The 16242-nt window shown below is 44.8% G+C and overlaps 1 protein-coding gene across 2 annotated transcripts in view; it reads right to left on the minus strand.

The window, feature by feature from the left end:
- Positions 1 to 243: 243 nt before the first annotated feature.
- Positions 244 to 16242, minus strand: part of CNKSR3 (CNKSR family member 3) — an 85126-nt gene continuing 69127 nt past the window's right edge. For both annotated transcript variants that reach the window (XM_084827866.1, XM_084827865.1), the window contains 6 exons: positions 15480 to 15548; positions 13079 to 13225; positions 7980 to 8104; positions 6258 to 6466; positions 5164 to 5253; positions 244 to 2481 (listed from right to left, as the gene is read on the minus strand). In XM_084827866.1, the coding sequence (XP_084683992.1) occupies positions 2183 to 2481; positions 5164 to 5253; positions 6258 to 6466; positions 7980 to 8104; positions 13079 to 13225; positions 15480 to 15548 (939 nt within the window). In that variant the 3' untranslated portion in view covers positions 244 to 2182. The remainder of the gene's footprint in view (positions 2482 to 5163; positions 5254 to 6257; positions 6467 to 7979; positions 8105 to 13078; positions 13226 to 15479; positions 15549 to 16242) is intronic.

The following is a 16242-nucleotide window of genomic DNA, read 5'->3' on the forward strand; positions in this document are numbered from 1 at the left end:
CACAGTCATCCTCTCTCTCTCTCTCTCTCTCTCTCTCTCATGTAAAACACATTCAGACTCTCTTGCGGTGTTTTCCAATTTAGCTATCAAGGGATTAAAGGCAGATGTGGAAAAAAAATCGTTCTTTTGCAGGAGCAGCAGTTACTGTCTGAACTTGTAGAGAAACTATCAGTTTGATTCAATATGTACTTCAAAAGCAAGTTCCCCGTTGTCCAAGTTGTAAACACACACACAGATTTTTCTTAGTTATAACCACTTCTCCCTTTATCATTATAAAAGAGAGAGAGAGAGAGAGAGAGAGAGACTGAGCTTACATTAGGACTCTGTACAATAGACTTCACATTCTCCATTACACTTGCCTAGTTATTCATACAAAACAGAATAGACATTTCAATTACATTTGGTTTTTTCCCTCCCCTTTAAAAAAAATGAAACTAAACATTTTGGATACAATGGAAAAACATATATCAAAACACAGGTTGGCTACACCAGGATTAGTGTATGCTGAGCTGGTACCAATAGTAGTTTGGGTATGGAAGAAAGAGAAGTTGAATTATGTCACTGGTTGCTCTTGCCTGTGAAAACCAAGTGATAAACCATATGCACCCTTTAATGGTAAAAATTAGTGCAAATCCACTGAACTTAATAAAGTTGTGCCAGTTTCCTACATCATTAAGCATCTGTATTTCCAAGCTGAAAAAACATAACAAAAACATCATCATATCCAAAACTAGACATTTCCAGAGGTATATCTTAAACCTGTTATAAACTACTCAGTACAGCTTTCTGAGGTCACATTGATAATGATAGACAGCAGTGTAAAATCTGCTGAATTCTTTCTTTAGTGTAGATGGTGCATCAAAGCCCACAAACTCTTCTGAGACCATCCAAATGACACATTTCGCTACTGATTTAGTAAGGGCGGGGGGGGGGGGACTAGTAACTTTTTGCCCTGGCTAATTAGTGCACAGTGCTATAGGAGAATAATGTAAAAATTGCATAAGGTTAAGAGAGAAAAAATACAGCACAATTAAAGACTTTGAAATTATTTTAAACAGAATGTTCTTTGTGAATCTCTAACAAAACTCTTCTCTACATTTGCTTTTAAAACAACCAATTCTTAGCATCCTAACACTTTTGCAAAGTTGTCCCTTCCACAAACCACCCCAATTCTGACCCAGTGCTATTAAGTAATGACGGCAAACAAGTTTTTCCACCAATACTTTTAAGAGAGCAAACTGTCTTACAAAAGTGTGATTCCATCCATAAGTCAGTCTTTAAAGTACAAATAATATCAAACCAGTTCAACCTTGAACCTCTGTGGTTACTCCAGAAGCCTACAGGGTTTGTTTTTAGAACACTTTGGTTAACAGCTATTCAGTCTTAATGATGTTCTTTTTAAAAAAGCAGTAAGATATATTCATTTTTACCATTGTCACTAGAGATGCATTTCCTTGGCATGTTGTAGCAATCCATGTCTTAATTGGATGAGCACTGCAGCAATTCAGGGAAGAATAGTTGAACTGTACTAAGATTTTAATAACTAGGGTAGCAACCAGACCAGGCTCACATTCGTGATTAAAAAGAAGAAAGGAAGAAACTGCCTTTTAATCCTTAGAGCTGAGCCACCTGCAGTCACTTGCAGTACACACACCATTGCTTCATGATGCCTCCTCTTTTCTTCTTTCTTGGTCAGGATTGCAGCCGAGGGTTTTTGCTGAGTGTTACACAGTCTCCACATCCAGTAGGTTGCACAGCATCACAGCATTGTAGCAAATGAAGTGCCACCGGGCCTCGTTAAAATGCAGCGATTGCTTCTGCTTGGGTCATGCAGATTTCAGGTCAGCAGCGACCTCTGAATCGCTCATGCCTGGTCGCTTTCTCCAGAGGAATGAATTCCTCACCACCCTTGGACAGGCAGAAAAAAAGCTACATCTTGTGATCTCTCCCCCACCCCACCCCTTCTCAAAGCTCTCTCTCCAACTCCAGTGAATCTGGTATGGAAACACTGGGGAAAGGGCAAGCTTCTCCAGGGGAGAAAAATAAAATAAAAAGCATAACCACTAAATAACTCTGTAGGTAATGCAGAACTATTTGACTGGTTGACCGGGGCAGGGGGGCCGGGGAGAGAAAAAGGCGCTTAGGCAAATATCCTGAACAAATCACAATCCAGGCAGTAAACTCAGTGAGTCAATAGCTTCAGCCTTGTGATCCAGCTGACAAGCAGCGAGGGTTCTGTGGAGGAGGATTTCGTTGAGGAGGTCACAGGTGGCTTTTTGGCGCCATCCTCCTGGAAAGGGATGGTCGCACTGTTGTGAAGATCCACGTTGACAAAACACCTGCTTCCCCTGATGTAGTCTGCACCCCTCACCAACTGCCTTTCCATCACAGGCCTAGAAAACTGATGCTGCAGTGGAGAGCTTTCTTCAACGATAGGTGGGATCCTCTCGTTGCTGAAGTACCGGCAGAGGACGTTTTCGCCTGTAGCAAAAGAAGAAAAAGGGAAAGATTTATAAAATGTCACATTTATAATGCCTTGCAGAAGCTGAGGTGCAGGAGGTGGGGAAGAGAGTGTCAACATTACGCTCGCCACGGGTTGTGTGGTGCAAGTCTGCGCGTAAGGTGGATGTCACCCGATTTCCTCCACCTTCACTTCTCTCTAATGCAGGGGTGCAGGCCCTCTTCCAGCCTGAGGGTTGAATTCCATTTCGGAGAAGCTGTCAGGGGACACATCCCAGGGGTGCGCAGGGCTGAAGGCAAAAGGGGGCTGGGCAAAAGTGGTGAGGCCAAAAATACCGGGATATTGTAGCTCTAAGCTCTTCCTGCCAGTAGCTAAGCTACAGGAGAGGCAGTTCAACCTTTTAGAAAGGGGGGGGGAGGGGGATCTGCACAAAAGCCAGAAAACCACCAAACGATGCCCTCTGTCAGGGGATAGGAGGCATAGCCATCTGGAAACCCTAAAGGGATGGATTGGGACCCCAAGAGAGCCAGATTTAGCCCCTGAGCCTTCTGCCCCTCTGCTCTCACAACATGTAGCCTATTCTTATCCTCCATTTTAGAGCGGTTAAGAGAGAGCACCTTCCCCCTTACCAACCTGTCTGGTCACTGAGGTCATTGGAGGGATTGTTCCTGGGGGTTCCACATGGACCAGTCCACCAGGAGGAGAGCCTTCAGTGCGGTGGCCCCCTTTCTTTGGAATTCCCTGCCCCTGGAAGTCAGGCAGGCACCAACACTGTGATGTTTCCAGCACCTCCTGAAAACAGCACTGTTCCAGGAGGCATTCCTTAACTGACCAGTTGCAGTTTTTATTGGCACTGTGTTTTTAAACAAGTGTAATTGTAATGCGGTGTTTTAATCTTTTTATGCACTTACTGTTTTATCTTTTGTGTTCACTGCTCTGAAATCTGTTCTAGATATGGAGCAGTATATAAATGATGTAAATAAATAAATAAATTTTAGTCACAGCTGGGAAGGCTAAGGATTTTTGTTCTGCTTTCTGTTTGTATTAAAATCCTATGGCTGCTTCTCCGGGGGGGGGGGGGGGGGACACATGTCTGGGAAACGGCAATTTAGAGCAGAGAAGTGGTGGGGCTTTAGGGATGTTTAATTTTTCACCTCCACTTCTGCCCTGGAATATCCACCAGCTGCTTTCTAGATGTGTTTCTCTCACAAATAAATCTCTGAAACCCCAAGGGAGACAAAGCAGTGTGTATATCTGGAGGAGTGGAGGGGCAGCAAAACAGTAGCCAACAGAGATTAAGTTTTCCCCTCCTATCATCACTTCTCCACTCAAAATCGCCCCTGCCCAAGGCTGCCTATCCCTAGACATTGAAGTCACTGGCCTTTTTAATGCATATTTTAGGGTATTAGACCAATGGGGGGAAGCGACAAGCATGAAGGGGGTGGGGAGCCGAAAGCAGCTGGCAACTGCAAGAGAAGGAGCTTTTGGGGTGAGTGTATTTGGTAGAACCTGAAGCAGCTTTTTTAAAAAAGGTGTTTACTAGCAAGGCAAGCAAGGAAATGAAGAATGAAATTGACAAGGACGTTGACAAGAGGGGGACGCTGGTATGCTGAGCTAAATAGCAGACAGGCGGTCTTGCGCTCTTGCAAAAGACACCCCCCCCCTTCCATTTGGCGATCTGATGCGGGGGGTGAGGAGTTTCCCAGCAACCCCAGCAAACCAACTGCAGAATGGGTGCTGACATAGGGAACGTGGCAATGAGGAGTTCTGCCGCAAAGGCGCTTGGGATACATGCCGAGAGCCGGCGGGAGGACTTGGCCATGACGTGTGAAGTGGGTCTTTCTCTCAAGTCACAACTTAGCTATGTGTTTAAGTTATGCAGGATTGTGCTTCAAAAGCAACTCTCTCTTTCCTTTCAGTTCATGGGTAGAGCAAACCAGGTCTCAATTGTTGCCATGGTCAGTTGACCAGTTGTTTTTAAAAACATGGTGGAATGGATCGGAAGAAATTGGGGCCAAAAGTATACGGGACTTCGGTGTTGTACTTTAGCTTCAGATGATTAATCTTTGGTCCGGGAGAGCTTGGTAGTCCCGATCAAAGGTTGAGACCCGTTATCCATCATACACTTAGGAACAATTTGGTGTCCCAACTCCCAGCACCCACCTTGGAGTTCAGTACTACACTACTGCAGGGGTAGGCAGCCTGGTGCCCTCCAGAAGCTTTGAACTACAACTCCCATCAGGCCCAGCTAGCATGGCCAATTATCAGGAATAATGGGAACTGTAGTCCAACACATTTGAAGGGCACCACTTGCCTACCCCTTCGCTCATGCCAGGGTACAAGGACACCATAACCAGAAGCATTTCATTTCATTCATTCATTATATTTCTATACCGCCCCATAGCCGAAGCTCTCTGGGCAGTTCACAAATACTTATACCAGCCCACCCCAATATGAACTGACTCAGTTGGCACTTGCTGAAATAACAACAAGCCTACAGACCCCAAGTGGACCAAAGCTGTGCATTTCAACACCCAGGATCCCCATCTCCACTTTCCAGGTACCCAGGCATGGCAAACACACAGGTGGATGTTCAGATTCAGCAAGGCTAACTGCAAAGTGGCTTGTTCACAATGAGCAGGGTTCCACATTGAGAAAAGTGCACTGCAGAAAGCGCCTTCCCTCTGATGCAGTTTCCTTACCTTTTCTCCCCATTGCCCGGGGCTTAGAGAAAGGCTCTACAGCTCCCAGCCAGTTTCCATCTGCAGGCATAGACAAGGGACGAGGCTTTCCTAAAGGGGTCCAAGAATACAAGGTTAATGTCAGGGGAGAATGCCGCGTTAACATTCAAATTAGCTGATCTCCATAATGGCAGTTACCATGAGAGGAATGTACACAAGAATAGAAGGAGGCTAATTAAGACGATGACTTACAAAAAGAAGGCTGTGTTGCTGGATCAGGCCAAAAGCTTGTCGAGTCCAGCATTTTGTTTTCAGCAGCTGCCAGAAGATGCTTCTGGGTGCTCACAAGCAGGGCATGGAGCTGATGCCCTTCCCCCGTTGTGTGCCCTTGTATTTAGAGGTAGACTGCTTTTGTACATAGTGGTTCAATTTAGCTATCACAGCTAATAGACACTGGTGTACTAGGACAGGAGCCATAGCTCAATGGCAGAGCACCTGCTTTGCATGCCGAAGGTCCCTGATTCAATCCCCAGGGCATCTCCAGGTAGCGCTTGGAAAAATCATGCCTGAAACCCCAGAGAGCTGCTGCCACTCAGCATCAACATCTATGTTCCTACGTCATTGGGTACCCCTAGACTTACAATTATGAAGGAGAGAATGGCACTAATCCTTGCTTAAACTCCACTAACAATGCAATCTTCTGCAAGCTTACTGAGAAATAAGTTCTATTAATTTCAGTGGGACTTACTCCCACGTTAGTGTGTATAGGATTGAAGTCTAAATGTTACAACTCACAGGCACACGCGCGCACGCAGCACGCACACACAGGCCTAATTTTTAAGCCGTTTATTTTTAGTGCTTTTCATTAGAGGTTTCATCACTTACAGACTTTTGGCATCTAATCTGAGCCAAAAGGGTTTTTTTTAATGTAAATCATTAAAAAGTGGTGACTCAACAGGCTTTCACTTTGGCAAATGCTAAGTGGTTTCAGACATAAATTTTCATTGAAAGCCAAGTTTCTTCATCATCCAAATTTGAATACATAGACTTTAAGAGTAAAACTTTTTTAAAAGAGAGCAGTTTAAAGCTCTGAATGACAGCAATGACTTTCTTACCATAAGACCGGGTCTTTTCCCTCATCTTTGCTGGTAGAATATTTGCCTCCATGGGACAGCCAGGCAACGGATCCGAATCGGTAAGAGTAAACCTTCGCCTCCTGCATTCCTGATCCAGGAAAGAATTAGGAGATTCTGCACCTTTGGAACCAGGGAGGGGTTGCCTAGGTTTATTGCCTCCTCCATAAACAAAGCTCCCCTTCTCATCCCTGAAAAGATATCAGATTTGGTTAGCAACATAAAAGCATGGTACTGGAATGCTGCACTCCTGAGCAATCTTTATTCGAATTTGGATGCCATGGCACTTTTCAGCTCTCAACAAGACTGGAAGAAAATGTAAAAGAAAGAGAAAGGCAGCATCAGGACTGTACATATTTTAGACCCAGCACAGAGTTCATCTTTTCTTGGTGTCAGATTATATGTGCTACAGATATTTCTTTTACAACAAAGAACACACAGTCCATAAAAAGCAAAAACCAGTTATTCCACCTCTTCTTCTTCCCACACCAGAGTCTACCCCATTTGGCAGGGTCCCCAGACCCTCTGTGTAACATTCTGGGGGTCTGGAGGGGCTGCCGGGGGGAGGAGGGGGTGGGAATGACCTGTTGCCAAGTCCTTTTGCACCTTCCTAAATCTAGAACCAGCCCCCTGAGGCCTACTGGCATGACTAGGTTGGCACTTCTATCAGATGAAGACCAATCCTGACTATCATTGGACTAGTAACTCCTACAGGCTTTAGATGAACGGATGGGTGAAAATATCAGTACTGAGGGATCTCTTTTCCCCAGGGCAAAAGAGATCCCTTGTACAGGCATTTCCACCCTTCCCGCCCTGGAATGCCCCTTTTTGGCCGCACCGCACTCCTTTTGCAAGCACAGAGGATGGCACTGTTCCATGCTGCCTCTGAGGCAACACGGAAGTGGGGGGAGGTCGGTTCTCCAGGAACCTACCTTGCAGAGCGGTCTCTGAGGTCAGTTCCCAAAAAACCAGATATCATATGGCCATCTAGCTGCTGTCTAGCAGCCATAGGATTGCACCCTAAAAGAAAAAAAAAATCTGTTCCCACTAGCAAGTACAATTAGGCCAGTTCAGATGCTTCTGTAATTTGAGCCTTGACAAGACAGCTTAACTCTGTCAGGATCAAGCCCTGACAGCAGATGCTGAGAAATACACCAGCACCAAAGCTCATCACTTTGTTTCTGACTAACGAAAGCTCTGGATTTTACCGTCATCTGAGGACAAAAAAAGGTCAAGTCAGTGTACTGGCTAGACTTGATTTTACTACACACACATGGAATTACCATTTTTCATCAGCAGCTACTTTCAAAGCAGGGTTCCTTTTTCTATCATGTGGCAAATTCTAAGCTAGTAACACCAGCAAGGAAGGGGGGAAATACATAGCACAAAGAGTTTAAAGGTTACTATTTTTGCCACGCCCTTTCCCTGTCAAAAGATATTCCTCAGTTAGTGGCTTTCTGGAGACATTATGGTATTTGTAGCACACAGCACATCCTTCCATGGTATGAGACGTTTCCCCCCGCAACAGCCAATAATATTGTTATACACTTAGTGGCTCAAACACATTAGGCTGAAAGTAAATCTGCAGTTTTGTCAAGCTAAATCACACAAAGATGGCAAGTGAACAAGCCCAGAGAAGTCCAAAATAATACAGGAAGGTTTTTTGTTTTGTTTCCTTAAAGTAATACGTAGCTATGGGCATACCGAGGGGCGTACGGAATAGCTGGTGGTGGAGGTATGTAAAGGTCTAGAATGGCAGGTTTCTCTTTCTTCAACGAAGTCTCCATAGTGCTTTCCAGTGATTGGGTTGTAGTGGGGGGTGGGCTGGCCTGCAGTGAGATACAGCAGATAATTCTGTAAGTAACTTAGAAGTGCATCGTGCAACCAGCCCTTTCCATCTGCTGTATGACAACGTTTTCACCTCTAGCCCAAACCCCTGGAAACAAACCCTGATCATTTGTTTTACATCTCTTATTTTATGATTAGTTATTTTGTCGTTTGGATTTTATTATGCATTAGCTGCCTAGTTGTTGAAAATAAGGCAACATGTAACATTTAGTATAAGCATTTGGCAGTGTCTTCCACATTTTGAGTCTGTCCCCTGACCCCCATTTGAATCTGGACTTGGCCAAAGCATTCAAACCAAGCAGAAGCACAGGAGCGTTTCTGTGAACTGCTGTTTTATGCAGCTTTTCTAAAACAAAACGTTTAGACCAGCAATGCTAGGTGGTTGAATCTCAGCCAGATGTTCACACTTGCTAGATGGAACTTGTGAACAGTTCAGGGAGGGGCTGTAGCTCAGTGGCAGAGCACATGCTTTGCATGCAGAAGGCCCAGCTTCAGTCCCCAGGAGCTCCAGGTAAGGTGAGGAAAGACTCCTGCCAGAAACCCTGGAGAGCTGCTGTCGGTGTCGATAATACAGGGCTAGATGGACCAATGGTCGGACTCAGTACAAGACAGCTTCCTATGTCCTGGCCCGCTCTTCTGCCTTTCCCTTCCTCACACACAGTGGTGTGGAAGCCAATTCCCCACAGTGCGATCCCACATCACTGGGGCATGTGCGTGAATATTCTAACCATGTGGGACAGTCCGACCGCATGGGTCTTTCCTGCACAAGTGGCTCACACCCTGCCAAGAGCTCCAAGGCATGTGTATATCTGAAGGGGGCCTCAGACTCCATCCTGCAATAGCATGGCTTAGAATTACAGAAGAAAACTGGGTACCGTATTTGAACCCATCCATGGCCCGCTGGTGTGGCTTCTATGCATAACTCCATGAAGAATTGGCCGGGCAGTGTGCTGTTACAGAGCAGCTTCAGACGTGCTGGCTCTGGATGCCTATATTGTGTGCTAGCTAGGTGGCATCATCCTAACACCTTGGCCCAAGAATCCAGGTTGGATCTGGAAGAAGCAGCATGAAAAGCTGTCAGGAACGTCAGCAAGCTCTGGGCAGCCCCAGAGAGGAGCCAGTGTGCCCGAACTTCCTCCACTGATTAGATTAAAGGGAGCTATTATAACTACAGAAATATGCAAATGCTGCCTGACTGCCACGCTGATGGACCCACAAGGCAGTGGAGGCTGGTGGCTCCAATTTCAGTGGGGCGGTGGATCTGCTCCAGGTTTCAGTCAAAACTCTAAAAGTGCTATCCAAGGTGCGGAAGCACTTTAGATAGCTCCTTTAGAGTTCTGAGTGGTTCTGACTGAAACCTGGAGTGGATTCACTGCCTCACTGACATTGGAGCCACCAGCCTCCACTGCCACAAGGGTACCTTCAAATTGGCCAATCCAGAGCCTTGGCAGGAAAACTGGCCCACTCCTGAAGTGTCCCCACTCCTAGAGAGGTCAACAGATTCAAATACCACCTCGATGGCCCTGATGATACTTTTTTTTTTTGTATACCTGTAGTTAATCATCTTCTACTGTACTGCTATGCCCCTGTATAGCCAAGCTAGATGTCCGTCATTCAAGGGGCAAGGAACCTTCCTGAACGTACCATTCAATTCCTGGAACCAAACCTATTGTTCTGGGTCCAGCCTCTGAGTCCTTTGTCCCCTTTGTTTTGAACCCTATCTCTGCCCTGGAGTTCGGGCAACACCTGTTCTTTCTTTCTGTTTGGGCATCCTTCACGCTTGTGGGTCGCAACTCTAAGAAAAAGCCGGGCTTCAGTTGGCTCCTAATGTCATTCCTCATTCCTAGCATGATTCTTCGCTCCACTCTGGCACCTGCCCCATGTTTCCAGGGCTCTCACCTTCCTGTTGTACCTCTTGTTGTCTCGTTTGCCTTACACAGTTCTGTTTGCTTTGCATCCTGGAGAGAAACCTCCATGGTAAAGTGTGCATTGAGTCCAAAGCTGAGCTCCACACACAACACAGCCAGGTACTCTGAAGCCAGGTAATTATAAGCACTTATATTTCATTTCTGTTCCTCCCCTCCTAAATCTATCAATTTCCACCCCCACCCCACAGCCCACCACTATCACCAGCACCCGAGTTCCCTTGGTCGCATGGCCTCCCAATCCCAATAGCACCACCTTCCACTCCTCATTTGGCAAATGCTAATTTACCCAGTCTTGCTCTTTTCAAGTTAGACGTGTTAGAATCAGAACATCAGCATGTGCTAGGGGATGGGGTATGCTAACCAAGCCCCTTTCCTCTTCTGTAATTTTATTTATTTACAATATTTATATACCACATCAGAAGATCTTGGAGCGGTGAACAACAAAGGTAAAAGAATAGAACACCAGGTTAAAACAGTTAAAACATTTTTTAAAAAGACAAATTCCAATAAGGGTGAATTTAATAAACGTGCGTGTTCAGAACAAAAATCTGCAAAAATAAAGTCTTTGCTTTTGGACTTTAATGAGTCTGTGTGTTCACTTCCCCCACATTGTAAGTAGCTGCTCCCATTGTGTTAGAGCATAGTGAATAAACCTACTCTGTGTGCACTACACCTCTGGTGAACATCCCCTTAGACCCATGTTCATCGTTGCACACCACACATAACAAGTTCACATGTGAGTGAGGACTTGCAGAAACAATTCTCATCACAGCCTCTACAGCTGTTGCAATTTTTTCCCCCCTATGGCACCACTCTTCATTATAAAGTCAAACATATAAGCCCGTCCAGCTATTCATTTATACACTGTGCAGAGAAATGACCTCACAAGCACCTGTTAGCATCTTTTTGCAGAGCAACAGCTGAAAACTACACAGAAAGAAGTGGTGAGAACTATACCTGTGCTTATAAGCAATTCGTTTATTAGTCAACTTCCTGCAGGAGTCAAACTACTCCCCCTCCCTTGCCATTACCTGTTTGGCCTCAGAATTGCTCTTTGAAAAGCTATTAATCCTCATTTTTCCTCTCTCTCTCTCTCTCTCTCTCTCTCTCTCTCTCTCTCCCCTTCAGGTTTCACAACATCCCCAATTCTGCTGATGCTGGCAATTGGCAAATGCGGACACCCCACCTTAAAACAAAGCCTAAAAAAACAAAAATCACGATTCAGCTAGGCTATAAACTCTGGATAACTCTGCTCTGGTTAGAAAATATAATCTCTCATTGTCAGTTTGCTAACCCAGCAAGTATTTACTGCTTACTTCCAGAATTACTGTCCAGAAAATTTTAAGTAATTCAGCCCCAAATGGCCTCACTCTAAGATATCTGTCCCGCTCAACAGTGTCCCTTAGGGATTAAAGAAAAAAACATCATTCCATCCCCAACTCCCTGTTCTTTTGGTAAATTGAAAAGGGAAGACTATTTTATGGAAAAGGAGATTTCACAAATTCTTCCTAAACATGTGTCCTTTTTATTCTTCATGGTAATGACTGCAAAACTATTTTATTAAATTCACTGTTGATGCAAAATTATGAGAATACATTACCTTTGAAATTTGAGCTTCAGTGTTTTTGCAAGAGCAATACATACATACATACAAGCACATTACACCAGAACTCCAGCACAAACACTGGCTCCCTATTCCAGACTTAATTAAAGGTCTGATATGACCTAATAAAGCCCTACATTAGATGAGCCCAAGAGACAATTTCCATTCTACATCCTATTACAATCTTTAAGATTTACCTTCTTAAGTTTGCCACCCATGCACCAAGTTTAGACTGCAAGGGCACACGAGAAGCTGCTCCACAGTTGTGGACTTCCCTTTCTTAGAGACTCACCAAAGTCAGAGCATCTTCAAAAAGGGGTTAAAACATGCAGAAAAGGCATGGTACAGTAGTCCTTCCTGGTCTAAACCAGTTCAGACTGCAAGGGTGTGTATGTATATAAGAACTCTCTATGTTAAAAAAAAATACTCCTGCCAATGAGAAAATAGCATGCAGGGACCAGGTTAGACTAAACCCCTGTTTCCTGACATGCTAGTTTACCATGTGCCGGAAAGTCTGCATCTTCGTGCTGGCTAAAGCTTCACTTGTTGGTTTCCACACATCATGAAGCTCTTGAAGGATTAATACTTGGTCCTCCTTTATAGAATTTTTGCAGCTGACAAAAGCCCACTGACATTGGCCACCAGCGTCCACCTCAATGAACTGAATTTCTTCTCTTTTTCTTTCTTTCTTTCTTTCTTTCTTTCTTTCTTTCTTTCCTTCCTTCCTTCCTTCCTTCCTTCCTTCCTTTTTCAGGGTTCCCACAGACAGGCCCTCTTCTGATTAAAAGGTCTGGTCCCCCTATGGTTCTGAGTTCTAGTCACAGTCCCCCATTTCTGTGGTGACTTCCAACTTGGGAGCACTGCTCCTGGCAGGCTGCAGCTGGCTTTTCATGTGAAGGCTGCTTCTGAGCAACAATCCCTCATCCCCTCAGTAAGTGATTTCTGCAAGGAAACGAAGGTGAAGGGGCCCACACCAGAGTAGCAATTTCAGCTCAGGAGCTCACCTCAAGTAGCAACATAACTAAAGCAACATCAGCAACAGCAGCAACTTCCGTCACCTCATCAGTCCAAGTTTATTTTTAAGTGGGAGATCATTAAAACATGCAACCCCCCCCCCCCACACACACACTTGAAGTCTGCCATGATAAAAGTCCAAGAATTACTGTACAATGTGCTTGTTTTGCATGTTTAATTGAGCCACTCATTTGAGGCGCCTTTTTTATGGCCAGGAAGAGGGCAATACGGAGTGGAGTTTGATGTTTTCTAAGTTTGGGGTGAGAGGTTTTTTTAATATATAGGTACATTTTTAACATTCTTTTAACCATCCTCAGCCACAGAGATGAGAAAGAACATATATCCGATAAATAAGTAAATGAAAAAGGTTGGGGATAAAGGCAAGAAATAGCTTTGCATTACTATGTTACCTGAACGAGTGGTGGTTTCCACCTTAGGTTTTTAAGTGGAGCAGGAGTAAAATTAAAAGATCCCATATGCCGTTTCTTCACTAATAGAGTAACTCCAGAGGCGTTCTCACGGAGCTTCTTCACAAGATTCTTCAACTGCCATCCCACCTTCAAAATAAACAAAATTAAATAAATGACAGGGTGTCTGCACTACGACAGACGCAAATCAAAGTGGATAGGATCCAATAGTGTCACAAGCACTAGCACTAATGACGTTGCGCCAGCATAAACCAAAGCTTGAGCAGCATGACTAGTGCAATGGGAAGAAGTAGCTGTTTGCTGCCAAACTTCGATGGCAAATCATCCCTTTCCCTGTCGCATTAGTTATGCTGCACGTGCTTTGGTTTACGCTAGTGCAACATCAATGGCACTAGTGGGAGTGTACCCTTGGATCCTTCTTACTATCTCCCATATATTCCCATTGCAGAAATAACCTTCCACCCCAAATTCACGAGAGCCACATCTGAGCACCTTCTAGAAGCCATACAAAACTTCTGTATTTTGGTAGGCTCTTAGTCATCAGGGATAAAAGCGAAGAGTTTACATGGATGCTGCCGTTAGCCTTTAAGAGGGGGCAGGTATGTACAAATAGGACATCACTCACACCAGGTAAATGGCCCCAATGAGCCATCTTGGAACACAAATGGCTTGTTGTAAGAGATGGCCTCGCAGGCTCTATGTATAGCTAAACCACGGTAGAATAAGCTGTCTTCTATTTCTGTACAATACTCCCACACAAGTGTGGATACAGGGAGGGGGAAGGGACTTATTTGTTATCTCTACCAATACGAGAAACCCTCTAGTCCTGCTGAAAAATATTTGGGAATCCAACTGATCGCCCACACCGTGCTTCACCTCAGGAGGCCCTTATCTAATAACTCTGTGGTACTCTTAAGCCACCTGGACTTTCCCAGAAGCAAGAACTATTACGGACAAGGGAAAAGCAATTGCTAAATGGAATTCTGCTATGTTTTTAAACACTGGTGGTATTTTTCTTTCTTTCTGCTTTTAGTAGAGACTGTTTTTATGCTTGCTACGTGCTGTATGCTGCCTTAAAAACAGTGGCTAAAAGGCAGGATGCAAATATCTAAATAAACAGACTATAGAAGAATTCCTCCTGCCCCAAAGCAAAGCCCTTGCACTAGATTGTGGGGGTGGGGGATGGCCCACACTGCCCAACTCAGCATCAGTGTTTGTGGATCAGTGGAAATCTTCAATTGGCACTGAGTCACCCATATCCCGAGCCCCTCTCGAGCCCTCTCCACCAATGTCTCTGTGCTTGGAAAGTGTAATACGCACAGGAAACAGCTGTCAGCAGTCCAGCCATCCTAGGACATCCAGTGCTGAAAAGACATGCAGGGCTGGGTGCTGGTGCTGTGTGAATGTTCAGCCCAGAATTTCCCAGGCTAGTCAGCTGGCAGAGACAACAAGGCCTGCTCCCACAGAGGCATGTGGTGGGAAGGTGGAGGGAAATGCGAAGGGAAGGAATGAGACCCTTTTCTACCAGGCAGAGGTAGAAATCCCATCGCCTGCAGCCTCATCCTTCCAACTGGAGAGGCTAGGGATTAAACCTGGTGCCACATACGGAAATTTCTAGTATGTTCAACAAACACACACATACACATGCTCTCACGCACGCACTTCTCCTTCAGTAGTAAATTCTTCACTTGGATAATCCTATAGAGGCACAAACCTCGGCACGTTGAGACAGAAAGAAGTCCTACAACTCCCAGCATTCCTCAGCACCATGGCTGGCTGGGGAACGCTGGGAGATGTAGGACTTTTTATGTCTGAACATACCTAGGATGGCTCCCTAAAATATCTAATCATCCTTAAATACTCTCAGTATTCACTATTCTCAATCTGAATAATATTTCTCTTCTTCTATATTGGTGGCTTCTCGTTTACTCATCTAGATCTGTTCACTAAGTCAAAACTGGACAACAGGTTCACACATGCTGTGTAGAAGTGTTTACGTGGCCCACTCAGGGATTTCTGGATTAACTGTTGCAAAATAAAGCACTGGTCTTTGTATTTCTCATACACTCATGAGAAATATTCTTTCTCATGTGCGTTTTTAAATGAAAAGCTTGGATGAGAATCAGCTGCTCAAACCTGCCTTTTCCTTAATCAAAACGAATGATGACCAACTTTTGACCCATATTTCAGCTGTCTTTAAAACAGGACTCCCTGTTGTGGTGATGGACACATAAATGGGTAAGCAATGCTCTGATACTAAACCCAAGCATTTAACTGACAGGGTCAATCCCCGTAAATCAAGCTAAAATCTGTTTTGTGAGCTACTTGCCCCCTGCTTGGCTAAAAATCAAGGAAAGGGCAACAAGAAACGCCCTTCACTTACCACAGTCTGACGATTCACCTGGATCACTTCATCACCAGCATGAATTTTCTGAGACCGATCAGCAGGAGACTACAGAGGACAGAAAGATAAAGGCAAGTTTGCATTACTTTGCCATTTAAAAAACTACCAAACAGCCACTTCCTTTTTTGAAACAGGATAACTTTGACAGAAAAGCGACATAAATAGGCATGCTTGTGCTGTTCCTGTGTGAGTTACAGCTGCCACCTCTATCACTAGAAAGCACAACTATTAATTAAATAATGAGCAAAACACCTGTCATTGTGAAAAGCAAAGTATGTGGGTAGGAAGGGCTTGTCTGTTACGTGGAAACCCCACTGGGGGGCAGGGGGGACACACAATTGTGGACCAGGTCACCCAGCATTTGGGATGGAGAGCAGGTTTTGCCATCAGTGCAAGAAATGTCTCCTACTGCCACTCTTTGCCATTCACTGCTATAGGGAAAAGTAGCCACTCAGTTACAAGGGCGATCGTCATTGGTACGTTGCCACTGGTGACCCCAGTCACTGAGATGAAGGCAGCTCCTATCTGCACAGCCCATATCTGGATAGCCGTACTCTGGATTCTGTTTGAAGCATTACATTACAGTGCAACTGAACTTTAGGCACTGGTATGTTTTTTATATCTATATATATAAAAGTCAAAAATTGTGTGTGGGTTTGTGTGTTTGTGGCTGGCTGCAGGGCCGTCTGTAAGACAGGGAATAATGGGGAGCTGCCCTGGGTGTAATCACTCTGTAGGGGCC

Source organism: Heloderma suspectum, chromosome 1 (assembly GCF_057233095.1).
Source record: "Heloderma suspectum isolate Gila_16-S chromosome 1, 16-S_ref, whole genome shotgun sequence".
Lineage (NCBI taxonomy): Eukaryota > Metazoa > Chordata > Lepidosauria > Squamata > Helodermatidae > Heloderma > Heloderma suspectum.